At 42.2% G+C, this 27,357-nt stretch overlaps 1 protein-coding gene across 6 annotated transcripts in view; it reads left to right on the top strand.

Moving 5' to 3' along the window:
- The window catches only part of DGKB (diacylglycerol kinase beta), a 253,677-nt gene that overhangs the window by 173,455 nt on the left and 52,865 nt on the right, over nt 1-27,357 (top strand). For all 6 annotated transcript variants that reach the window (XM_080974724.1, XM_080974726.1, XM_080974722.1 and 3 more), the window contains one exon: nt 23,626-23,716. In XM_080974724.1, the coding sequence (XP_080830850.1) occupies nt 23,626-23,716 (91 nt within the window). The remainder of the gene's footprint in view (nt 1-23,625; nt 23,717-27,357) is intronic.

Below are 27,357 nucleotides of genomic sequence, written 5' to 3'. Positions count from 1 at the left end.
ATTCCCTGGACAAGACCACAACTACACTGTACTAATTTAACTTTTATACAAGCACAGCATAATATGTTTTAGAGGTTTGAGGGCTAATGAGAAAACAGTTGCAGTAGTCATTTGTGCTACCTGATTAAATCTTTGCACAATTTAATGTTAAATGTGAGAATGTGAGAATAAATTTCCATCAGCCAGCTGATAGCCACCATCAGAGAAAGGTTCACAAAGATTTAATACCAGTTGTTTCTTCTGGTTTAAGACTATTTAAAGTATCACTTAAGCATTAAATGCTTTTAACTGAGGTTTAACACTTTAAACTCAGAATATTTTTTTTAAGTTTATGTTCTGCTGGTAAGCAAAAAGAAAAAGAAAAGCTGTATGTTTGCCAGAAAATGTTTCAATTATTTAGATAAATAATGCAAGATAATTTTATGGTTTCAGGCTTTTTACTAATACTGGAATTATTTTCAAAGAAGGTTTTGCCTCTCCACTTAAGGTACCTTAGGGACAGTAGATAATGATGTTTTCCTTTTACGTGCAACAAAATAGAGTATTTCTCTGCAATCAAAAGGCCAAGACAGAGGTTAATACTTATTGTTCTATGGAGAGGCACATGCAACTCTTAGGAGCATATTATCACTGGTCATGTTGGCAAGAAAAAATATGTAATTATTGCTTTATTAGGAGACTCCAAAGAGAGTTGCTGAAAATCTCATTTCATTCAAAGTTTCCAGTTTTTCGTGCAACTTAGGAGCAGCAGCACACAGGCACACAGAATTATACACAATTCATTTGTTCGTGCTAATTGCTAATCCTGGCTCTCCAGAGTGGAGTGGAAATGGGAAGAGGTTTGAGATGGCCTTCATTAAATTGAAACCTGTAGCACTACCTTTTAATGGCAAGTTATTTGTCTACAGAAGCCTATAAAAGTGAAAATCTGCCTTCGCAATGCCACCCCAGTGTACATTCTTGTAGGCTTACGATGGCATTGCCATAAAACACAAGGTTTCTTCATGTGACATGGATAATTATGATGTGAATAAATAAGAATATAAGAAGAATTCTGCGTACCTTGTCTGCAATTTGGTTCTCACAGTGGTCAGTGAGATGCAAATGGGAGGCCTACAAGCAGGAACATGAGCAAACACGAGGTAGTACATAGCCAACATGACTAACAGCCATTGATAGCAGTGAAGGTATGCTGATGGGTGCTGTTGCACCCTATGCGGCTGACTAATGTACAGCTGAGGCTCAGGCCTTGGAGCTGGAAGTGGCAACATGTAAGGTGGAGCAGGGTTGCTGAGAGCATCCTGCAGCAGATTAAAGGGCAGTGCCAAAGATCTTCTTTTCTTGGTCCCAGTGGGAAGCAGGAGGAGGATGGGACCAGGGTGAAGGTGAAGAAAACAGAGGAGACAAAGGAAAAGTGAGAGAGAAGAAAGAGACATGAGCGGTTACGACCAAGGAGGGAGAGGGGCACAGATTACAAAGGGAATGAGGGTTGCCACAAAGAGCATACTGAAAGTGAAGAAAGATAAGAGAAGGAGAAAAGAGGTTCTGTAGGCTGCCAACCACAGTGATGGGTTAGTAAGAAGGAAGGGAGGGAGGGAGGATAGATAGAAGCAGAAACTGTGCAGTGGAAAGAAGGAGTGAGATGCTGAACTGGTCAGAAACATGAAATGAAAAGAAAGAGAATGGTATCCATTGATAGGAAGGGTAACCAAACTCTTGGTGTAAGGCCCCCACCAGCTGGGTCTCTGAAGAGAAAAGATCACCTGGGGTTCTGAGGATTAATGGGACCTTAGGTAGGTAGGTAGGAGCTGATGATAGTTTTGTACTTCCTGAATTTGTTTAATTCTCTTTTCAAAGCCATCCAAACTGGTTGCCATTGTTTCTTCTTGTAGCAAGTTCCATTTAACTATGTACTTCATGAAGAAGTTCTGCCTTTTCCTGTCCTGAATCCCCCAACATCCAGCTTCCTTGGATGATGATACATTATTGTTGTTGTTGTTGTTGTTGTTGTTAACATTATTATTAACATAGTAACAAACAAAACCAATACCCCCCCCACAGTTTAAAAGGCCATAGATTGTTTAATTAGCCAAAAACCCTCATTAATGACCTGGGCTCTAGTATTATAGATTGCAAGCACATGGGCAGGTTGTTCTAACTGATTGTATATGAGCCACTCTCAGAGCCTTTCTGGCCAAAGAGTGGGGTAAAAGATGCTCAAAATAAATACAGTGGACACTCAGGTTGCAAACATGATCTGTGAGGGAGGCACGTTCGCAACCCTCAGCGTTCGCAACCCGCAGCACCGCGTCTGCACACGCATGGGTTGCGATTCGGTGCTTCTGTGCATGTGCAAAGCGCAATCTCCGAAACCCAGAAGTAACCCATTCTGGTACTTTCGGGTTTCAGCAGGTCCGTAACCTGAAAAAATGCAACCTGAAGCGTCTGTAACCCAAGGTATGACTGTAAATGGGAGGGGGGGGGAATCTCTTACCTACTTTCACCACATCATTTTCTCACATGCATAATTCTGTAGGCCTCCATTCCATCCCCTTTCATTTGCCTCCCCCCCCCAAACTGAAAAAGTTCCAGTCATTGTATCCCCTCCACGTAGGGGAGCTGCTCCAGGCTCTTGATCGGTTTGTTTGCCACACTGAGGAAACTGTCACACATTCAATTAAAAGTGACTGCCAGGTGACAACTATTTACATGTGGCTTCCCAAAATAGGAAAATAGTATTCAGCGGTTACTACATTGGGATGAAGATTAAAAACAGACCGTAAGGATGGATAATCTAAATCGTAAAGTTCTTTTGCTTGAATGACGCAGCTTTTAACGGTAAGGTGCAAGGTGCCTGAAGGATAGGCATTCAGTAGTTTTTGGGAAGAACATTCTAGTCACAGTAATGCACTTCTCCCTACCGCTGAAATGGACAGTTTTACAGCATATGCTTAAACTTCCACTATTGAAATTGAAGGATCGTTAAAGTACTTAACTTGGTCTGGATCGTGCCAGCGACTAATTGTTGATATTGTTGAAATGTCCTTGCAAACAGCAATCTTCTATCTTTATTAAGACAGTCAAGGATAGCTATACAAGCTGTAGGGTAGAAACCCTATAGACAGATGCCTCTCTTTGCTGGCAGTCTCAGAGTAATATGACAGTCAATCTAAATGCTTGCAAGATTGACATGACATTAAGATGGCAGTTCTGCACCATAAAGCTTTTGATGGAAAAGATGAGTACTGCCCTTTCTGGAGTTGCTTGGGAAATGACAGATTGTCAGAATTAAGTGCCATGTCATTCAGGTAACAACAAAGCAAACACTGTGAAAGCTTTTCATGATAGCGAGGTCTTCGGTTCAGGACCTGTTGCCTACACCTTGCAAATGTATGTTAATAGCACGCTCTCCAAATAATTGTCCGGGGAGAAGGGTGTACAAAAGAGTTAGATTTTAGCCTTCGCTGACACAAACAGGTCAGCTTGCAGCATCCTTTTAAAATATATGTCTATTTTGATGGGCTTTTGCTAGGAAATAGGAATAGTTATTGGCCTCACTGCTTCTAATCAAAAGGAAAATAAACCACAAGAACCTGCTTGTTGTTATCATTGAATATGGGTAGAAATCTGTAAGATGGTAATGTGATCTTTGCTGCTTGGATTGCAAGGAATGGAAGAAAGGGGGGGGGGAATGTGAAGAAGCCACATAATTAGGTTCTTCTAGCCAGTCATTTCCAAGAGTGGCAATCACACTCTTGCTGTACTGCAACATTTTTGATCGTTACACACACACAGAGAAATTACTGAAATCATAGAATTGTTGAATTGGAAGGGACCACCAGGGTCATCTCATCCATAGATTGTATCTCATTTTCCTTGGAAGGATTTAATGTGTCCCCTTGCTTTGATGTAAGTGGGCTATTTGGAGGAGGGGCAGGGTAGTAGCTTAGCCAATAAGCACTTGTGTTGCATACAGCAATCCCTAGCATCACAAGTTAAAAAACAACAACAACTTCAGGTGGCAGGTGAAGACCTTTTTGAGGAAGGGGCATAGCTCAGTAGATGAGATGTGTTTTGTTTGCAAAATGGCTCAGACTCATTCCCTGGCACCTCCAGGTAGAGATGTCTGAAATCCTGGAGAGCTGTTGCCAGTCTGTGTCGATAATAATACTGAGTTGAGCAGACCCAGTTGTTTGATTTAGTATAGTACATTACGATTCCAGGATAAAGTGAGCAATACAGTGGTACCTCAGGTTACATACGCTTCAGGTTACATACGCTTCAGGTTACAGACTCCACTAACCCAGAAATAGTGCTTCAGGTGAAGAACTTTGCTTCAGGATGAGAACAGAAATTGTGTTCCGGCGGCGCGGCAGCAGCAGGAGACCCCATTAGCTAAAGTGGTGCTTCACGTTAAGAACAGTTTCAGGTTAAGTACGGACCTCCGGAATGAATTAAGTACTTAACCTGAGGTACCACTGTATATGTTAATGTGCTAGGGTTTATGTATGGAGAGAGAGAAAAGGACAAGAAAGGGTTAATTATGGTGTGCTGGTTAATTTTAGGTGTGTTTGTCCTGCACCTGCAACTAGTTAAGTGTGAGTCAGCAAGCATGTGAGAGTGATTCAGCACAATCTACCCTTTTGTTTGAGGCAAGTTTGCTCTTGGCTGGAGCCTAATCTGTGTTGGAGTGCTTAAGGGAGACTCTGTGCTGCGGGAAAGGCTGTATACTACAAGTGTATGTATCTGGTAAGCTGCGGAACTGCATTATACTATCAGTAAAGGAACTGGCCTTTACTGATCAGTAAAGGAACTGCCCCCAACTGTCTAGTGTTTTTCTGTTCCATTGGCACATTCTGCTGGTGTGTTGAATGGGTACTCTGCACATGCCCCAACAGTTTATGCTAGATCCTTCTTATGTTTAGCTGATCACTATGTGCAGCTACATGATGACAAGATAGATGTCTTGATTAGGCATAGAGGAGAATTTATCTTGGTCCTTAAGAAGGAAACATGTGCGTGTTTACCTGATTATACAGTGGAGCTCACATTTGAGTTAACATGTATAGGAATGCATTTGCAACCCATTGAAATGAATGCAATTAAGAAGTGAGTCTTTGTCTAGGCTTTAGCCCTGTATGCCTGAAGGAGTGTCTCCACTCTCATTGTTCAGCCTGGACACTGAGGTCTAGCTCTGAAGGCCTTCTGGCTGTTCCCTCATTGTGAGAAGTGAGGTTACAGGGAACCAGGCAGGGGCTTCTCGGTAGTGGCGCCCGTCCTGTGGAATACCCTCCCATCAGATGTCAAAGAGACAACCTTCCATAGACATCTGAAGGCAGCCCTGTATTGGGAAGATTTTCCTGTGTGATGTCCTATTGTGTTTCTGTAGAGTCTGCTAGAAGCTGACCAGAGTTGCTGGGACAACCCAATCAGATGGGTGTGGTACAAAAATATTATTGTTATTAATTTCCTATTGATTTGGGCAAATAAAAGAAACATGGAGTAGCAACAAAAGGCTAGTTTAAATTTCATTGCTATTTTTTATGCTGTTCTTGCGTTAAGTACATTTTCTTAAAAGTTAAGTTTTGTGTATATGCTTACATGTGCCTTCTTAGCTGTGTTATTAACCTAACTTGAATGAGGGGCTGTTGAAAATTGCATATGTTTTATCATTATAATTATCACCATAAATCAAGGACAACACAAGATTTGCCTTTGTGTTTAAGAGAATCAGCTTTTTATTGACTGTCTTCCATAATTAATAGCATTTTACTCTGTTTTTCTCTAAAGGTTTAGTGTGAGATCATTTTTTAAGACACTAAATGACCTTGACAAAAATGAAGAATCAATAATGCGTTGATTAGCAGTCTGTTTGCTGTAATATTGGATGTTTCCCCTGTCGTTACTTTTTCCTGTTGCAATTCTTATAGAGGTTGAAGGTCACTGCTACCTCCTGGTTATTCTGCTTTCCATAAATGGTTGATCCTGCTCAGTGTAACACTGATGGATTCACTCAGCTATCTGTATGGATTTTCTTAGTGCATCTTTAATCTATTGTCTTTTTGCTCTCAAGGTTATCCTGTAGGAATATTCATCAAGCCTGTTATCAAGAGGAAATAAATTGTTGGGCATCATGAAACATGTTCTGATGCCAGTCTCACCTGTCGATTTGGAGTTAATAAGATAACTGCACTTCAGATTTAGGACCGAGAAAGGTCGGTTCTATCATAAGGCCAACTAGGGTGCAGACCTCAGAAGGGCCATAGTTGTATACAGATTATTCAAAATGATTTGTGTGTTAAAACATTTTTTAAGATAAAGAATGGTTGTGTTACTAATTCTTGCAACTTAAAATAAACCTAGCAGTTTTGGGGTTTCATGCTTTTCATTTTTCTACAAGACATCTGAAACCTAATAGGGAGGCAAGATCTGTTGGCGAGTTAATGCTGTGAACCCTTCTATCCTGTGCTCATGTTGTATATATGGGTAAATAAAACCATATTCAAACCTAGACAGCATCTTAAAAAGTAGAGACATTACCTTGCCAGCAAAGGTCCATATAGTAAAAGCTATGGTTTTCCCAGTAGTGATGTATGGAAGTGAAAGCTGGACCATAAAGAAAGCTGATCGCCGAAGAATTGATGCTTTTGAATTATGGTGCTGGAGGAGACTCTTGAGAGTCCCATGGACTGCAAGAAGATCAAACTTATTCATTCTTAAGGAAATCAGCCCTGAGTGCTCACAGGAAGGATAGATTGTGAAGCTGAGGCTCCAATACTTTGGCCACCTCATGAGAATAGAAGACTCCCTGGAAAAGACCCTGATGTGTGAAAGATTGAGGGCACAAGGAGAAGGGGACGACAGAGGACGAGATGGTTGGACAGTGTTCTCAAAGCTACCAGCATGAGTTTGACCAAACTGCGGGAGGCAGTGGAAGACGGAAGTGCCTGGCATGCTCTGGTCCATGGGGTCACGAAGAGTTGGACAGGACTAAACGACTAAACAACAACAACAAAACCATACAGCTGAAAGACACCACAGCCTCCATAGGCCTTCATTTCGAGGAAACCAAACTCTGGTTAAGCACTGACCCTCTTGTCACATTGAGATTGGGGTCACACAACAATATGTTCTCCCTGATCCAGTCATCTATTCCAGGCACAGAAGCCCATAATAAACTTCTTTCCCTTCACTGCTCTCACACAGAGATCTTCCCTTCTAATTTCAATAAGGGAAGTACCGGTATATATATCCATGTGTTGAAATTAATGCATGCAAGTGATAGATTTGCATCTGACCACACACACACACACACACCTGGATGTGGGCAACTTTTTTAAAAAAACGGGATATAAATCATTTCATTTTTACTAAAGAACACATGACTTTAGAATCAGGGTTTGCTTTCTGTTGTTTACTTATACGTAAATTTATCTATAGGAACGCAATAATTTATCGTCTTAAAAGTGTTTAAGTAAAAACATTAGATCATACCAGCTGCACACATCTTAACAGCAGTGGCAATATAATTATGCTGAGACTGAAGGAAATGGGAAAGTTTTATCTGCTTTTGTTCAGAAGAAAACTTTGCATGTGGTGAAAATATTCTTTAAAATATGATATTCAAATGAGATCAGAAACAGAAAACTGATTGGATCCATGCTTTCTAGGCAGGGGACAAGCCCTAAATTTTATTTAAGTGCCTCAGAATTTTAGCCTCCATCTGAAGCTATTTTATGAAACTTGGAAAGATAATAGATACAGATTTTATTATATGATTTTAAGCAGGTCTGTTTTCTTGGTGACAGTACTCACTGGTACAGAATATCGGTACCTCTTTTATCCCCTGCCCATGGAAGCCATTTTGTGCTGGCACCCACAGCACTTTTTAAAAAAATAATTTTTATTAACGATTTCCTTGGTTTACAAGAAAAATCTAGAATTGACCCTTTTTACAAGATCGGTTACATTTGATCAGTATATGAGTACTCTCTCTTTTTTTACCAACAAGCATGCTGTAGTCAGTGTGGAAGGCCATTTAAGTGGAGATATTAAATACTTAGCCATTAATTTGCTGGTTCCATTAGCTAGTCTATTAATTCACATTATTTATTAACAATATGCATATGCCGCCCAGAAACAAAGTTCTCTGCCTCTGTTAGAACTTGTAAGGGAGTGGAATCTTGAGCTGTGATCACAGCAGCCAAGCTTAACTTCAGAAAAGCCTGGCAAACTGAGTTATCTTCTTTGAAGGTACATTGCAGTATTTAATGGGTCACCTGACTGAGTACTCTTATCAGCTGATCCCTATAAAGTCCTAGCCTTCAAATGTGTTCCTTATTCTGATTGATTAGTCTCACTAGAGAAAGCTCAGGCTCCCTTGCCCTGCAGTGCTGCCTTTTCATGCCCCAAGCCCGTGAGTTCCTTGCCTTACGCTAACTTATTCTGGGCCTTCAGTGATAGCTTCTGCACTGTGACCTCTTGCAATTTGCAACCCCAGCCTGACTGCTTGAGGGCCTGATCCTGATAGTTCTTTAAGAAGCCCAAGAGAGAAGATGTTTGAGGCATTCTCATCAGATTAGTACCTCAAAGAAGAAACGGGCACCAGGGGGCTACAATGCAGATGAGACATAACTGATGTTTGGAATATTTTTGTGACCATTCTACCTAGTTCCCGGTAAGGAAAAGATGGAACATTGCTGTGCATCTTCCTTCCAAATTTTAAATAGAAGCAGCAGCGGTTTCTCACTGCTAAGCTACTTTTGTTTCGTTTTTTAGGGAGGTACAGATCTCCTAGAGTAGGGGTGGCTAACCTATGGCCATCTAGAGGTTATTTGACTACAACTCTGATCATCCCTGAGCATTGACCACACTAGGTGGGTCTGATGCGAGTTGGAGGCAAACAAGCTCTATCCACATCAGCAGAACTTTGTAGGAGACCTGGAGGTGCAGAAGTCATTTGCCCATAATAAATCTGGCCGTGTCAAAGCACCCTAAAAGTTTGCAGAACCAATGCCCATTCTAAGGAGGGGGAAAAATGAGTGATTAACAACTCTTTAACTACCGAGTACCCTTTATAATAAAGAGAAGCTATTGACAGTAAAAGCACTCAATGGCTTCGTCAACTGGTACTGAACTCCTTCTGCTTACATAGAGAATGTATATGCACAGTGAACATAAGTACTCAGTGTCACGGCCTATAACTATCTCTGCCTAAGAGCACAGGGTGTCTAACCATATGAGGGTTTGCTTCTGTGTCCTAGGCAAGGGGGAGGGGAAATCATTTTGGTCCAGCAAACATCTGGTAGCTAAACTTAAAAAGCACTGATTGGTTCTGACAGCTGTCTGCTTCACAGCAGTATTTAACCGGAAATATTTGAAACAGATTGATATGAATAATGAACAAATTGTGTGATGTATGCGTGACAGAAATAAACAGCGCTCATTAATGTAGAAGTAATCCTGTATAGAAAATCGGGGATTTAAACCCCTGACATTTTCCCCCCACTACATTTGCCCATTTCAATAATCCACCAGCAAACGGGACTTTAAAACAGTTCCTTCTGCAATATATTGCAACTGTTTCATTATGAAATAGGTTGAATGGGATGTCATCATCTCTTAACTTCAACAAGTGCAGCTGATGGATGTGGCCCATTTAAATGTACAACAAAGAGCTGAACTAGATAACGAACTTATTATTACCCTCTGTGGATTATAGGTTAGTCCCAAAGGAGTGTAGTAAGCCGGTGAAAATCCATATTTACTGGCTAAACAATGGCCAGAAGGCTGACTGGAGATATTGATTTACTTTCTAGGCCATTTAGGCCTTAATGGTAGAGAAAAGCTGAAGTGCTGTTTACTTTTCTGCCAGAATCGACCAAACAACCAGCCCATTTTTTACAGACTTTTGATTGATTTCGCTTAGAGGAATTAGAGGTGATTTATTTTTAAGCTGAAAGCAACTCATAAATATCTCCCACTACACAGGTTTCCTAAGAGTAAATGTTAAAGAGAAAGACTTATTGAGAAATTCTTTTGTCGCAAATCAATGTCAGCAGGTAGTATTCTTTGCTCGCTTCAGTACGGTGGTGGACACCTATTCCAAGGCGCAGTCAAGAATGCAATTGCGCTACATGAGATTCCATGCTGTTGAAAAGTTTTGTAAACTATTTGTTTGGATTTGAGATAACAGCATCCTGCTGCTTTTTGAAAGAAATGTAAACTATGGCAGTATAAATACATGCGCCAGTGAAGCGCAGTTTAGCAGATGCATACATTTTCTAAGAAATGTGACAGTCATACAGTACTTGGAGTATCAGAAATTTGATGTAGCTCCCACACAAACACAAACATTTCGTGACAAAAGGTGAACTGAGTTGTGGAAGGAAACAGGGCTATAGGATCCCCATCCCTCCCTTAGAACTTCTCAAGAAGGAGAGTCCATCTCATGTTACAAAGCCAGTGTCCCAGATATTTAGCTTTGACCACAGACAGGTAAACATGGAAGGAGGATTGCCTGTGACATTAATTGAGAGCAGTCAGATTTAACATCCAATATTTGTTCTATTGTTTTGTAACAATGTTTTCAAATGTGGTTTTTGGACTATATCTGCACTAAATATCACTTAGTAACTTTAATTTCTAGGAAGAGTTAAATATTGCCTGGTTCAGAAGTAGACTAATGAATTCCATGTGGTCCTGCCTTACAGAGAGGCAATTCATAAAAATGCTTTGTACATTTTTGATTCTGAAATACAGTAAGAATTATGCAGTTGGATCCGGCAGCCAGGATTTTCTTCATAGAAACCTGATCATAGCCCTATGGAGAATTATAATAATAGCTTCATTAATTTAAGTAAAAGTCTGTGTCAGGTCTGCGTTAGCATAGCAGGATATTAGAGGTAAAGACAAGGAAAATTGTTTTATTCCTCTGACATAATTTAAAAATGAAGTGTGAAGTTCTATGACCTTGCTATAAAGTTAATAAGGTTCTCTGTTATAAGTCACACAATTACAGAGATTTTATACTGTGCTTCATTGATTTCCCCCAAATGCATCAGAGCTGGTAGTTCCAAAGCTGTTTACGGATTTTTCAGTACAACCCTGCTCACGTTTACTCACAAGTCCCACTGTAGTTGGGATTATGCTTTAGGATTGCAGCCTTCATTATTTAATGTATATGTTGCAATGGATGTGAGCTAAAAGGAGAATGCCCAAAAGCTTTCGCATGAAGGCATGAAGACTATGGAAATAGTAATAGCAAGAATTTGTGATTCTGTACATCGGTTGGTCAGTATGAATAATCTCCAAGAGAATGGAGAATCTGTACAAGCTGACCATGTCAACCTGGTTGCATTTACACTGACTGGCTACCATAGCCATTCTCTACTTCGAAACTAAAAAAAACCTTGCCCAGACAATACACAAAATTTGTACGGAATCGATGTAGATTAACAAGATCTGTAATCAATTCACATTGTTAACAATGTTCAATATTAATGAGGCAATGATCAATATTAAGAAGGCATTTGAGTGGTCTGTTTTGTTCAGATTTTCCATGCATTCATTTGGCGCACAATTGTCCGTTGCACAGATGCACAACTTCTATTAAGCCATATATAATCACAACTCTCATATTAATATACCAGTGCTATGTCAGCAGCTGCATATAGAACTGTGAAGCCGAGAAAATAAGCAAAAACTGTCTGGAAAAATATAAATGTATATTTAGTGTAGAAATCTACACAATCAAATGCAAAAGACAAAAACATTTTTATTTTTTATTTTTACTTTTTGGTTTCACCCCTCCACACCCGCCTGATGTCTACCGTGCGGATAACATTTTTTCACAAGGCACTAATAAGCATCTTACTGTGATTATGAATAGTGGCATTTGCTTTTGAAGATAAAGCATCACGGATCAGAAAGTCTGTTCACTTAGGCGGGAAGTCTCTTGTAAATTATTATCATTCAGATATCACACTGCTGTGTAATTGCTGGTTTTATACCAGGTGCTGGTTTTATACCAGGTGCTTGAGGTAACCTCTTGTTAATTTATGCCACTTGAGAGTATCACATTTATATAATCCTGATAAAAGATATAACCTTCGGGGAGTTTAACAAAGCAGCATAGTGCAGGTGCATCCTAAACTGTATTCTTTCAAAGTAATCTTTAACTTCAAGGCACAATCTAGTTCTTAGTTATCATTTTTTTTAAAGAGTAATGTGGATAAATTGGAAGAGTAAAAGTTTATGCCAAAAGGATTTACAGGTTTCTTCCTGGGCCGACAAAACAGGGAGTGAGAGCATGTTGGCTGGTGGTGATCAGTTTTGTAAGACTAAGGAACTGGCAACTAAATGAAGTTTTATTGGAATATTTGAGATGGTCAGCAAACTTGAATTCCCCTCTCCCTTTTTCTTTTGGATCATATCTTTCAGATCATATGCCTGCGCAGTAGCATATGTATGAACATTCAACTAAGATTATGGAGAGCAGGATCCAAACTACACAGATATGAAACTTTAGAATCATCAGCATAAGCAGGGCTTTTTTGGTGATAGTACTGGCACGTCTGGAGTATTGGCATGTCTTCTTCTTCATCATCTTTGCTGCCCATGGCAGCCATTTTGTGCTGGCAACCTAGGCACTTTTTCAGTATATGAGTACTGGTGCCTCATTTTCTACTATAAAAAGGAAAATGAAAGCGCCAAGTGTAAGTGCCATCAAATGCAGTTGGGACACAAAGTTTAAGGAACGTGGTCAATATAGTGCTCTGCGCATCCATGGGGCACAGGTGGGGCTGTCACATGACAACATTAATAAACATACATTGACCTGTCATGTGCAGATCTCTAGTTCTCTGCAACACATTTGCATAAGCACTACTATGTTTGGATCCCAGCCATCTATTTGCCCAATTTTTATGATGGTTCTTAGTAAAGCTGTTTTTAACATAATGTTAAAATAATGTTTCTTCCTTTCTGCACACAGTTTGAATTTATGCTTGCTACATGGAGAATACCACCAAGACAGTCAGCAACTGACTGACCACAGAGAGCTTTAGCTACACGTTTTAAAGTATGCAGGTACCAGGGTTTTTGGTGTAGCATTCAGAAAGAGGAGTTTAAACCAGTATGCAGAAAGATATTACCTCTGATGTGCCATTCCTAGAGTTAGTTATTGGAAATAAAAAATGTCAAAGATGAGCCTGTTATAAATCTTTCTGCCGACATATAAAATTCTTCTGGATATGCATTGCCACTGACCATTTCCTTATCTTTTCATTTGATTCATTAAAAAGCAAAATGGGGATTATATGATAGCCAAGACAGGACTGAAAAGAAAAAGAGAACATTAAAAAAAGTCATACAATCTTATTAATATATATTATGTGCCACAATGAAATCATTTTACCTAAGTACAAAATTACCTAGATAATAGATTTATGAGCAATGAGAAAAGGCTGTTTTTCAATGAAAAGTATTATTTTTTAAAAGCATTAAAATAAATTAATACTAATTTCTCCTTATTGTCTAAACATTCGTTGTGCCTAACTGTAGGGGTGTTGCCTGATTTTATTTGGATTTTTTAAACGTTACTGCAATCACTTTTATCAGGGATGGTTGAATTTGGTCCCAGGCAATGAACTTTTCCAGACAATTTCTGGCAATTTTTAAATCACACCGTTTGGTTTAATGTAGGCCCATGACGAAGAAGTTGATGCACTATGTTTTAACATATAGTTGCACTGCCTTTCCTGTTTTGTACTGATCATCTGTGCAAAAAGTTATCCTTCAGTATATTTCACGCAAGAGTAGACTGCCTCATGGATCTGCAGTTTTAAACGTTCTGATCATACTTGGAATAAATTCAGTGATTTGAGGAACAAACATCAAAATAAATAAACAAATGAGTCATCTTGACACACAAAAACTACTGTTCTCCCCAGAATAGGTAAATAATACTGATAGAAAAGTCAACCCTGGATGAGTTTGCAAAAGTTGGTTTAGGTGTGAAAGCCGGTGGCATACGAAGGGTTGTGTGGTGGGTGTGGGCTGCCCTGGGTGTCATCACTGAGGGCGGGGGTGACCGTGGGGCCTGGCCTGCAGCTTGCAACTCTCCTGGGGAGTGACGTGGTGGCTCAGGCACCTGCAGGCTCCGCGCTGCCTGAAATGGCAGCGTGGGGCTTGTGGACTCTGTGGAGGTTCGGCACAGCGTAGCATGCTCTGCCCTGGCTTGCCCCGCCCTTGGGTGCAGGGTATTTGTGCCGCCCGGGCACCTGAGCAGCTAGCTTTGCTGCTGGTGAAAGCATTATATTACATAATAACAGATGTCATGGGAATAAACGATACTTTGTCCTGTCCTTTAAAACACTAAAACTAGATATGTGTGAATTGGTGACTATGCCACTTTCGGTTTGGTGATAGGATGAATATGAAAGCATAGTGGATCCAGGTGAACTTGTTTTTCTGCTCTAGACTAGAACTGGGGGTGGGGGTGGGATTAAATGGGCTATAATGCTACCGAACCAAAGCTTTAAAAACTTAGTGGTGCCAGTTAAGTTTGAGCAGTGAGGCTTGAGATGTGAACTCACCTGGAAAATGGTGCCCCATTTTGAGGTTACCCCAAACTGAAGTCTGGGATGGACTTGAAATGGAGTTCCCCCAGTTCCCCAGCTGCGAGCCCCCTTTGCCTTACCTCCATGAAGTCGGGGGGCAGGTGAGAGTGAGGGGAGCTCAAAGACAGGCTTCTGTCTTTGCAAATGATGCTCTTGTGCATACTCAGAAGCTCCTTTTTCAGCTTTGAGCAGGTGAGGGGCAGGTGCCTGTCTGTGAGCTCTCCTTCCTTTTGGCAATCTCCCCCCACTTTATGAGTTGCTGTTGAAGTAGAGCTGGCAGATGATGTGTGAACACTCTCTGGGTTTTGCAAGTCTTCCTTTCAAATGCTCAAAAACGTCCTCCTTGGTTTTCAGGCAAAGGAACAATTCAAAAAGCTCAGATTGTGTTCAGGGTTAGGGTTGCAGTCATACCTCGGGTTGAAGTAGCTTCGGGATGAATATTTTCAGGTTACGCTCTGCGGCAACCTGGAAGTAACGGAGCATGTTACTTCCAGGTTTCGCCACTTGCACATACGCAGACGTTCAAAATGACATTATACGCATGTGCGGAAGCAGCAAAACGCGACCCGCAGATGCACAGTCGCGTCTTACGTTCGCTTCAGGATGCAAATGGGGCTCCAGAATGGATCCCAATCGCATCCAGAGGTACCACTGTATTGCTGTAGCTCATTGGTAGAGCACATGTGTAGTGGTTCTAGGGGTTGCTCGTGCGTAAGCCGGTGCAAACACCTGGCTGGGTTGCCTGAGTGAACCTTTTCTGTCCGGACAGCCACTCACCTGTGGCTGTCTCAATCGCTGACAGAATCCATCAGTGGGCGTTTCTTAAACTTCTTCCAGCAAAGAAGCTCTTTGACACCCAGTCTCCTCCTACTCTCTCTGCATGAAAGCCTTCTGCGCAAGGAGGGCGTAGGCAGCGGAGGACCTCTACTCTCCCCGCTGGTCCCTGGCAAGGAGTCATGGGACCGCCTCGCCGCTTCCCCCATCTGCCTCCCTTCTCCACTGGTGCTACGCTGATTCTCTTCCCCAGAAGATGGGCTGCCTTTCCCAATCCCGGGACGCTCTCTGGAATCCCTCTGGACTTTGCTCTCTCCCTCCGGCACTGATGGCAGTTCCCTGACATCCACCTCCTCCTCAGGACCCCCACCCCCACCCCTGGCGTGATTTTCCGGTACAACCTCCTCTCTCTCCTCGGTCGACGATGTGGGGAATCCCCTGAAGGAACTGTCATCATCTTCTGAGGATTCAAACCCAGCCTCCCATCCGCTCGGACTTCTTCCCGCTGGTTGAACCTCCCAGTCTGATCCTTCTCCCTCGGACACCTCCCCTCCCTCCTCTTCGGAGGCAGGAAAACCCACAAAGTCCCCTTCCTCATCTGTGGGTCCAAATTCTTCTTCCCAGAATCTAGCTAATGGTTTGGGCTTCTCCGGGAACAAACCGTGGAATTCTTCCACCAGATACCCGTCAGTGATTGATTCAGCTGGGACCCAAGTGTTTTCAGACCTAGGTTCCCCCTCCCAGGCTACCAAGTACTCTACCTGGTGACCTCGCCACCTTGAATCGAGTATTTCTGTGGCTTCATTACAGTGTTCCCTCTCCCCTACCCGCGGGTGGGTGGTAACCCCTCCCTGTAAGGTGAAAGTAGGGACCTATGGAACACCAGATGTATCTTCATGCTGTCAGGCAACTTGAGTTTAAATGCCACGGGGTTAACCTGCTGTATTACCTCAAACGGCCCCAGCCGCCTAGGCTGCAACTTCTTGCACCCTCCCTTTAGGGGTAACCCTTGGGACGACAACCACACCCGGTCCCCCACCCGTATGGCCTCCCCCTCCTGACGGTGCCTGTCTGCCTGCCTCTTGTAGACTTCCTTGGCCCGCTCCAAGTTCAGCCTGAGTTGCTGGTGTAAGGCCTCCATTTCCTCCACAAATTGCTCAGCCGCAGGTACGCTCCATCCTTCCTCCCCCCCCCCCGCCCCGGGAAGGCCCTGGGGTGACACCCGTAATTGGCCATGAAAGAGCTCATTCCCGTGGACACGTGTTCAGCGTTGTTGTACGCAAATTCAGCCAAAGCTAATTTCTCTACCCAATCGTTCTGTCTCTCGCTGACATAGCAGCGTAGGTACTGCTGGAGTATGCCGTTCGCTCTTTCGGCTTGTCCGTTGGTTTCTGGATGCCTCGCTCTTTTGCTCCAGGGCCACCCCAGCCACCCTGGCCACAGTTCTTCTTGGTTCCTTCCCTCCCAGACAGTGTTCTAAGCAGTAAGCTGACCCAAAGGTGACCGACCGCTGATGCCATGACACCACTGGGTCATGTATTGCCAGCCAGCTCATTCCCAGTATTATTGGGGGTCCTGTCAGCGTGGCCACATGAAAGGCAATGGTTTCCGTGTGCCTGGAGACACTCATTCGCATGGGCGGTGTCTGGTGTGTCACTTCCCCTCCCAGGAGTTCCCTGCCATCGATGGTGGTCACCTGCAAGGGAAAATCTAGTGGCAACAGGTGGAGCTAGTGCTCCAGAGCGAAGTCTCTGCTGAAGAAATTACACGAGCTGCCAGAATCTACCAGCCCCTCCACTTTGACGGGGTGCCCATTTGGGAGTTTTGGCACCACCTCTATGACTATAGCTGCCTTGGGAGGGTCAGGCTGGGGCACTTCTATTGGTTGCTGGCCTGGCTGCTGCCCCTGCTGGTTGGCAGCCAGGCGTTGTCATTTCCCTGCACCGGCTCTTCCTCCCCCTTAACGCCGTGGCCTGCAGCCCCCATCATGCCTTGCCAGGCTTTTCGTTGAGGGCAGACCTTTGCAAAATGTCCCGGTCGCTGACAGAGGAAACACTTCTTGGTAGTTTTCCACTCCTTCCCCTCCCTTTTCCGACCTTCCCCAGCGTTTGAAACTTCGCGAGTGCGCGCTCCATCAATTTCCATCGGCTCCGCCGCCTGGGAAGGCTCCCTCGGCATCTCCGGAATGCGGTTGTCATGGAAACGTTCCGCCCTTATCTCCCGCTTCTCCTGAGCCCGCGCTTCCTGGCGTACACCGATCGCAAGCACAGCCTTTGTGAGTTCATCCATCGACCGCGGGCGGGGCGCTCGGGATAACTCGTCTTTCACTTTGGGGGCCAAACCTGCTTCAAACAACATTTGTACTGGTTCAGAGTCCAGATCCCACCTGAGCTTGTGGACTAACATCGCAAAATGCGACCAGTAGTTTCTGACGGACAGGCTCCCCTGCTTGCACCCCATCAGCTCCCTCCGTGTCACACTTTGCTCAATCTCGCTGGAGAACATCGCATCCATCGCGAGGTAGAATTTCTTAAGATCTTTCAAAGTGTCATTCCCCGTTGCCATCAAGGGCCTGATCCATTCGCGCACCCCATCCTGCAGATGTCCAATAATGTAAGCCACCCTCTCCCCATCATCCGCAAAGTCGTTTTTCTGCAATTCCAAAGCGTACTGAATTTCCGTCCGGAAGGCATTGTAGTCTTGGGGCCTTCCACCAAACTTGTGTACCAGCCCCGGGACTTCCTCCCTATCGGGGTGGCTCTGACCTGTGCATCCTGAGCCCGTCTCTCCTTTAGCCGCGCAGACAGGGTAGCGACATGTGCCTCCAGGTCTCGTTTCCTCTCGACCAGACCTCGCACCATGGCTTCTTGCTCTGTTTCTCCGGCCGGCCCTATTTGGCTCATCGTGCTGCCTCTCTGGTGCTGCGCACAAGCAACGTCAGTGACTGACGGATTGCTGTAGTGGTTCTCGGGGTTGCTCGTGCGTAAGCCGGTGCAAACACCTGGCTGGGTTGCCTGAGTGAACCTTTTCTGTCCGGACAGCCACTCACCCATGGCTGTCTCAATCGCTGGCAGAATCCGTCAGTGGGCGTTTCTTAAACTTCTTCCAGCAAAGAAGCTCTTTGACACCTAGTCTCCTCCTACTCTCTCTGCGCAAAAGCCTTCTGCGCAAGGAGGGCGTAGGCAGCGGAGGACCTCTACTCTCTCCGCTGGTCCCCGGCAAGGAGTCATGGGACCGCCTCGCCGCTTCCCCCATCTGCCCCCCTTCTCCACTGGTGCTACGCTGATTCTCTTCCCCAGAAGATGGGCTGCCTCTCCCAATCCCGGGACGCTCTCCAGAATCCCTCTGGACTTTGCTCTCTCCCTCCAGCACTGATGGCAGTTCCCTGGCAACATGTTTTACATGTATGAAATCTTAGGGAGCTCCTGCCAGTAAGTAAGGGGTAATCGGTTCCCCATGCTGGCTGGGGCTGATGGAAGTTGTAGTCAAGTGCCATGTTGGCTACCCATGTAGACAGTACTGAGCTAGATGGGCAGGTTCAAAAACCTATAACAAAAACTTTATAGCTTGAACAAAAGTAAGTCAAAATTAATCTGAACTATTAATTGGAAGCATACCAAAACAAATATAGTGCAAGGTTTTTCAGTAACTCAGTTGCAACTTTCTAGTGAATGTTTTAAATAAAAAAAACCCCTATTCTCCCCACAAACATCCCTGACAATAACATTATTTGAAAAGCTCATGTCCTGAATATAATTCATCCTATTCCATCAAGGGTGCTCTGTACTGAGGGCAAAGGGAGCCTTTGTCTGTGGCTCATCCTGCAAAAGGTTTCTGCATGCATGAGAAGAAACCCGTATGCAGCACATCTCACTTGTCTAAATGGGACAAAAGACTGATCTCGCCGATTTTGCATATGTCAAAAGGGCAGCAGGTTGTGTGTTTTTTTGTTGTTTAATTTGTCACGTTTTCCAAGGCTATCGATAGTGGATGAAAATGCTGCTAACCCACTTGCTACCTTGCTATCTTTGGGAGAAGAAAAGGCTAAGGAGTAAACCCTACACAAATCTGGAGAGGAGTCCCCAAGATGCTTGGATGGTGCCTTGTACGCCTCCATCCAGCAACTCCTGCAGCCAAGCTGGCACCAAACATTTTGCTCTGCTTTCCTTTGGACCACATTGGCAAGGCCAAGAGTCTTGTTGCCTACATAGCCTAGGACCTCCATAAACATTGCCAAACTTGAGCCGCAGGGAGGTCACTTCTGTGCTGCTAATGCAGCGGTTTGACTTCTCCCAAGGAGGCACACTCCATTATGCATGTTTTTGTTGCCAAGGAGAAGGAAGAGTTGCATGTGGCATTTTCTACCTTGGGTGACAAAATAAGTTGACAAGCTTTGGATTCTACACACCTTTCCTTGAAGGGCTGGGGAGTTGATCTGTTCCTTTGTCACAGGCAGTAATATGTATTGGGCTGGCCTTGATTTTAGGCATCTTTTCACCAACCCTGCTCTTCTCTAATTTATTATTGGTACTGACAAAGCTGACACCATTGGCTATCTATTCAGTAGGGAAGATTCATGTAGACAGCAGCTGCATCTTAGAAGAATCCCTAGCTCAAGGCCTAAGTGTGCAAAAGTGTGAAGAATTATAAATACACTTGACTGTTCTTTAAATACTGATATAGTTGGGACACTATAAATTGGGCATCTGTGCATTGCCTGTGTGTGCTCTCTTTAAGGTGGAAAGAGCTTAGTTTTTCAAAATTACATTACACCTACCCATTTGATTCCTTTCTATTAATAAACAAAATTCATCGTTATGCACTTTTCAAAAAAAAAGTTTAGCTGTGCCCACTGTGATGCCGTGTTCACGTGCTCATCTAGTGTATAATAAAACATTTATTATTTCCATATTTAGACTCAGGGCAATTTTTTCTGATAATATGCCATCTAATTGCTTAATCAGAAAGGTTATATAAAATAGTTTTAACAGTAGGGGGCTTTTTAATTAACATCATAATGCAGAGCTGCACTGCAGCCTATTTTAGTATTGATAACCAAACTGGCTCCACTAAACCTACAAGAAACTTTGGCGGCTGTAGCTCTCCATACTATTTTATCCTGCATTGAGAGAGCCAAGTACTCATGAAATGCACACGCTTGTTGGGGTCACGACAAAACACTCCTCTTATCTGTAGTGGGGGGAATGGAGTATATAGATCTCAAATTAGGTAGCCATGGGTTGTGGCAAAGTCATGTTGTTGTTGTTTAGTCTTTTAGTCGTGTCTAACTCTTTGTGACCCCATGGACCAAAGTCATGTTGTTGTTGTTTAGTCGTGTAGTCGTGTCCGACTCTTCGTGACCCCATGGACCAAAGTCATAGAGAATATCAATCTCTGGCACCTCTGGGTAGGGCTGGGAAAGAAGATGTTGCCAGTCAGTGTAGACAATAGTAAAGTAATTAGATCAATGGATTTGGTATAAGATGGCTTCCTAATAACCAGGATGAAGTGTCACAAAGCACCTTGCAGGCTGTTACTGCCTCATAGGGAATGTATTCCATGTCAACCATCAGTCCCTATAATTCAATATGGTCTACATTGACTGGCAGCAGCTGTCCAGGGTTTCAAGCAGGAGTCCTTCCCAACCCCACGTGGAGATGCCAAGGGCCGAACCAAAGACACTTTGCACTGCCAGTCAGGGTAGACAGCACTGGGCTACTCAACAATAGTTCAATGTAGTATCAGGCATTCTTTGGGCTGTATCCAAAGTAGTGTTGAGTAATGCATCCCATCAGTGCAGGATTTCTCCTTGCACAGCAGGATTCCCCACCCCAGATTCTGTAGTGGTGGCGGGGAGTTGCATTGCAGAAATGGAAATTCCTGTACTGATGGGGCATGCGAGGTCAGTATCCAACTAACTTTGGGACATATGGGTCTGATGTGTAGTGTATGAGCTTCTTATAAATCATAACTCATTGGTTAGGCAAGAATGACACAATAGCTTATGCGTGGAGGCAAGAACACAAAGGTTGAAAAGAGTTGCTTCTCCGTGACAAATAATGTAGTTTAGTGCAGACCGAAATTCTGTTCCTTGGCTTTATAAATAAAAGTTATATAAAAGAGGGAATGAGATCTCAGTGTGAAATCCTCTGCATTACAGCTTTTGCCCCTGGGAAGAACAAAAATTCTTATTAGCCAGTATGAACTCTCATCTGAATTGTCTCTCTTGCATATATATATATATCTTTCTGAGTTTGCATAAGGTTGGCGTCACTATAGTACTGTATAACTGAGATATGGCCACATGCAGAAATAAATGTGTAGTCGGCTAATGGTTCAGTTTTAAAAGTTCTAGCCAGCTAAGTCAGAGCAGGCCCATGGAAGTCAGATACAACCATATTTTGGATGTAGGGAATAAAAATCCTGTGTTTAAAATGAATCACAGTAACTATTGCTAAAACTTGATGCCACTTAACAATAGACTCTCATTCCTGCTTAGCTTTGTTTTCTGAGGTTTATGGCTGAGTCCAGTGGCAGAAACGATTGCAGTCCTATGGTGCTGAAGAAATGCTATCTAAGCCTTTGATATAACGTGAAAGAGACCTTTCCATAAGGACAATATGGTACTCCAGATTAAGTTCTGATTTTCTGGGAACCCAATTAGGCCATTCCTGAAGACTATTGAGCATCCCTTAATTGCATGCAGTTCCTATTGATGCAGTGCTTTCTGTATCATTCGGAAATAACCTGAATTCAGGAGCATAAAGTTTAAATTAGGAGCAACAGGCTGGCAGCCTGTTGCAAATCCTGTAACTCGAGAGGAACAAGATTTGGGCCAGTTACTCAAGGACCACAAGGTGGGGGAAGAGGGCTCATTTTGTACTATTGAGAGTAACTCTGCTAGAAATGTTGTGGCAGATTTCAATACGTACTTTCCCATGGCTGCAATGTACTGCACACGTTAAAATGATAACATAGGAAACGGTCCTAATTCAACATCGGAAGGCTAAAGGCTACCAAAGTACATTGAAAGCACTCTGTTTGTCATCAGCAGCCTGCAAAACATTCCTCTGTCTTCACTCCAATGCACAGTGGTGGTGTTGTAGCACTGTTTATGCATGCCCAAAGGGCTGTTTATGAATGGGGATGTTTAGACCACATTCACGTCATTTACAGCACTATGATACTGCTTTAAACAGTCATGGATTTCCCCCAAGAACCCTGATAGATATAGTATGTTAAAGGTGCCGAGAATTTTTAAGAGAGCCCTATTGTAGAGAGAACTGTAGCAGAGCTACAGTTCTTGCAGTAGTTTAACAATCAGGCCCTCTTCACAGTGAAGTATGATACTGCTTTAACTGAGTAGTGCAGATGGAACCATTGGAGCCATTTTCTATACAACAGATTTTTGCCCACCTCATTTTAGTGCATTTTAAAGTGCATTTTAAAGTGAATTAGAAAGGGGAGGGGGGACGCAACAAATTAGCCTAAATTATACATCTTCAGCATAGCTTTATTTAGATCTGCTTGCAACACTTAATATACCTATTAAAGTATGGCCCAGCAAAATTGTAATGTATGTTTCAGCCTGAAATATTATGTAAATATTAGTGTATTTTCTGTTAGGTTTTATGGGGCAATTGCATCAGCTAACTTTTTCTGCTCGCTTCTTAAATTTTAGTAACTTGTTAGTATATTCCATTTTCCTGTCAATACATCTGCCTTACAGCCGATTAATTTAAAGATCTGGAATACATTGAATGCTTGTGTTTTCATTTTTTAAATACCTGTCATAATGAACAATAAGCCACTGAATTAGCTTGGGGAAAGACTTCTTTTTTACTTTACTTTTCCTACCTCACTTCATTATGATGGCATACCCTAGAACTGGATTTTGGACAGCATCAGAAATCAAATTAGCAAGTATGACACATAAAATGGGACTCAGTAAGTTTTCAAGACATGTCTCTGGTTAAGTGGCAATTGCCAAAACTCCCTAAGAGTTAGCTAATCTATCTCTGTTACAGAACTTTCCTGTTATAGCTGTAGGGGATATTATATCTCTTGACAGCTGCATTTAAGTTTTTGAAAATTATGAGATCATCTATTTCAACCTGGATGTCAGATCTTAGCATCTCTTATGATGAAAGTCAGGATGCTAACTTTTTTTCTTTTTAAAAAAGAAATGTTCAGATATTGATGTTTCTTTTCTTTTGTCTTCATGTTTCAGAATGAAGAATAAATTTTGGTATTTCGAATTTGGCACTTCTGAAACTTTTTCAGCAACCTGCAAGAAGCTGCATGAATCCCTAGAAATAGAAGTAAGAAACTAATTGCTATATGTTATTCTAGCAACTGGAGGGTTACACGTGAAGCCAAATATTTATTTTAATCTATTCATTTATTTTAATTTATTTATATAATGTGTATAACTTCAGATTTATGTTCCCAGGGTAGGTAAGGGACTAGCTAGAAACAAAAAGTGCAATTTGGAATAAATAATAAACATATATATGAACCAGTTCTTCAAAGACACATTAGGAAAGGTCTCTATACAAATAAAAATGTGGGAGAAATGCTGAGTTCAAAAGAGATGCAGTTAGGCAACAAAATGCATTCTACTTTGAAGCCATCTCCCCCAGTGTAATCCTGATGGCATTCTTTTGTTATAGCCCTGAACATTTATTTATTTATGAATATTTATAAACTGCTTAAATTCCAAGGCAGTGTACAGAATTTTTCTAAATTGACAGTGTGACAATCCAGAAAAACAACATAAAACAATTCCCCAAATCTGCACTGACCAGTGAAATAAAGTGTCTGCTGATGAAACTTGGAACATTGGAATAAGATTCAGTTTTGTTATTAGGCAAGTATTATTACAGTAGAAAAGGGAAAGAAGTTTGACCTTATTTCATTTCATTTTATACCTTGCCTTGCCAGTCACCTCTCATTCCACATAAGAAGAGCCCTGCTGGATTAGACCAGAGGTCCAATGCCTATGGGAAATCTGCAAACAGGATCTCAGAACAAGCACCTCTTTTCCTTTCTGCAGTTTCTAGCAACTGTTAGTCAGAAGCAAACAACCTCCAGCTATGGAGATACAACATAGCAGCTAACAAGCACAAAAGTAGGATATAAAACCACCCTGAAATACAGTATATTCTTAAAGCAGCTGAAAAAGCAAGAAATCAAAACTTAGCGACTTAGCATCAGGAACCAACTAGAAAGTTTACGATCTCTATAGCACAGGTTTGGTTTTTTTAGGGAGAATAAAATAGAGGGGGAAAAGTTGTGAGGGCAGGAATAGCCTTGGGAATGTAAATTTGAAAAACTTATTTCTATATATTCCATCTAAATTTTATAACCTTTAAAGATGAGTTCACGAAAACTGTACTCGCTTTCCTTAATTAAAGGTTAAAGAATGCATTTGGGGTGTGAGGGAACCATTCTTTTCATAAAGTAACTTTTGTCTGTGCACAGAACTCCAGTTTGCGATTAGGTGATGAAGAATTTAAAAAGAGAGAGGAACATAACCAGCATTCATAAGCGGTTGGCAATATTTTGGGACCATGTAGCCTCTTTATCCTTTCTTGGTTCTTATTGGCTGTGGGTCTACAGCAGCAGGGTTTTCACCTATGCCATATGGGCAAACGGTGCAGGTGATTTAATGGGTGTAGTCTTAAGCAGGTGCAATGCAGCTCAGACTCACAAAGAGGCACTCACTCAGCTCAGGAACTATAGTGACCAGCCTGAGGCAGCTTTTACCGTGAAGAGAGGAACCTGCAGACCCTAACCAAGAAAGCTTTGAGACTCGGGGGACAGGGACACTACTTGAGTCTGCTCATTCAGACAAAGTGCCCAGAGGGGCTGACATGTTCAGAATCCTCTCAGTACAGCAAAGGGCTATGAAGGACTATGAGTATGAAGACAGCTATTCTGGGACCCTGAGCAAGGAGGCTGCATCCATTAAATGGTTAAGCCATAAGGAGGAATATTCCTGAACCTTAAAGCAACAGAGGCCCACAATCTAAGGAAGAATTTTAGTACCTATTATTCCATTCAGGGGCAGAGCCTTTTAAAAGTTGTGATTTAGAAGTGGTTGCCCATTTGAAATCCAGATCGGCGCTTAGCAAATTATGGTGGACGTCTAGCGGTGAAAGGAGAGGCCCAGCGACTTAACTAACACTATAGAGAGATTTAGAAAGTTATTCTTGGTGTGGAGAAAGATTCAGAACAAACAGAACATATTTCTTCACATGACAAACTATTAATTTATGGAATTGACCAATGCAAGATGTGACACCTGACTCTGAATTGGGGGTTAGGGACTTGTAGCCCTCCATATGTTGCTGCACCAAAATTACTGTCATCCATGACTGTTGACTGTGCTGGCTGGAGATGATGGGAGGGTGACAACATCTGGAGGGCCACAGACTCCCTACCACTGCTTTTAAGAGAGATGTGGTAAACCGATGGAGATTAGGATTATCAATGGCTGTTGCCCATGATAGCTAGATGGAATGCCAGTGTTTAGATGTAGTTTATTGCTGAGCACCAATTGCTGAGGAGGGTTATCAACAATAAATATGACACAAAGACTTCCTGGAATCCCTGACAATTGTGCGAAACAGGATTCTGGGCTGGTTTCAGTCTGATCCAGCAGGGCTTTCCTTAGGATAGTGTGCAGCCACATGTTATAAAGTCATTTTCTTCATTCTTTATCATTATCTATTTATGCCACTTTTATACATGGCGCTGTGTACTAAATACCATCATTTTATCTGACAAACACAATACCAAATAAAATATATTTGCCTTTCTTAATTCAACTTCGATATGTTAGCACAATGGAAATGGACATGTACTGAAAATTCCTCTGTCTGAACAAAAGAATTTCTCCTTTAGTAATTCTGAAAGTAACTCATCACAGCAGGACTCCGAGGCCTAGTGAAATAATTGTCTTAGTATACTGCCTGCTGTGTTCAATATTGAGTGAATATGTTCCCTGCACCATCTTATATCACAATTCTCCCTTTATTTAAATAATTCTAGTCAGTTTGGGGGGCACAAGACCTTTATAAATTAACAGCAGGGAAATACCAAAGGTGTCAGATTGCATATTTATCATCTTTTTCGTGTAATACTTAAATATGTATTAAGAAGTGACTGACATAAATTAGGCAGATTTCAGAAGCCACAGGCTGTGGCTTGTAGAGGACCCCCTTCTGCTTGACATTTCATCCTTGTCAAAGATCAAATTATTTTAATTTAGGCTGCAAATTATAAGGAATGAAGACTTCTTTGTGGGAATTCCCTGTGGTAATCTGACTTTTGTTGTTACTGCTGCTTGTCAGTGTGCAAAAGATATAATATGCATGCAAATAAGGTTAAAAAATATGTACTATCTAATTATCCAGCCAGTACATTCCACTTGAAGACAGTGGGAGGCCTGACACACAGTATGTGTTTGATTCATTGAGGCCTGCAGGGTATTTACACAAGATTACTTTTAATTATGAAATTAATATCTGTTTATCGAGAATGTATAGCAGTAAGTGAGTATACACATGAGCAGAATTTTTAGTAAAAAAAGAATTCGTCTTTATGTTTAACATGTATGTGAGGTGTAAAATCAAACCCCAAAAGTTTGCTTCCAATACAAAACTTAGACACTTTCTCACCCCTCACTGAAAAGGAAGTCAATAAAAATTGTTTTTCATCCCAGCTGCCAAGTGATTCCAAGATGTGTTACTGGAGGTTTTAGGCTGCCTTTCATTAATATTATATGCAGATTTAAACTTTTGATCCAGAAAGGCAAATTTTGGAATGGAAACCTAATGGCTCTGAGTCGTCTTTCTTCCTCCCACTTTCAAACATTGTGTATGGCAACACATAGAACATATATAAATGGCTACGTTTCAGAGAGCCTGAAATCTAGAATGGGCAGATAAGAATGGAA

This window comes from Podarcis pityusensis (assembly GCF_964106645.2).
Source record: "Podarcis pityusensis genome assembly, chromosome: 12".
NCBI lineage: Eukaryota > Metazoa > Chordata > Lepidosauria > Squamata > Lacertidae > Podarcis > Podarcis pityusensis.
The sequence above is the reverse complement of the archived record's forward strand: the minus strand, read 5'-3'. Positions and strand labels throughout refer to the sequence as shown.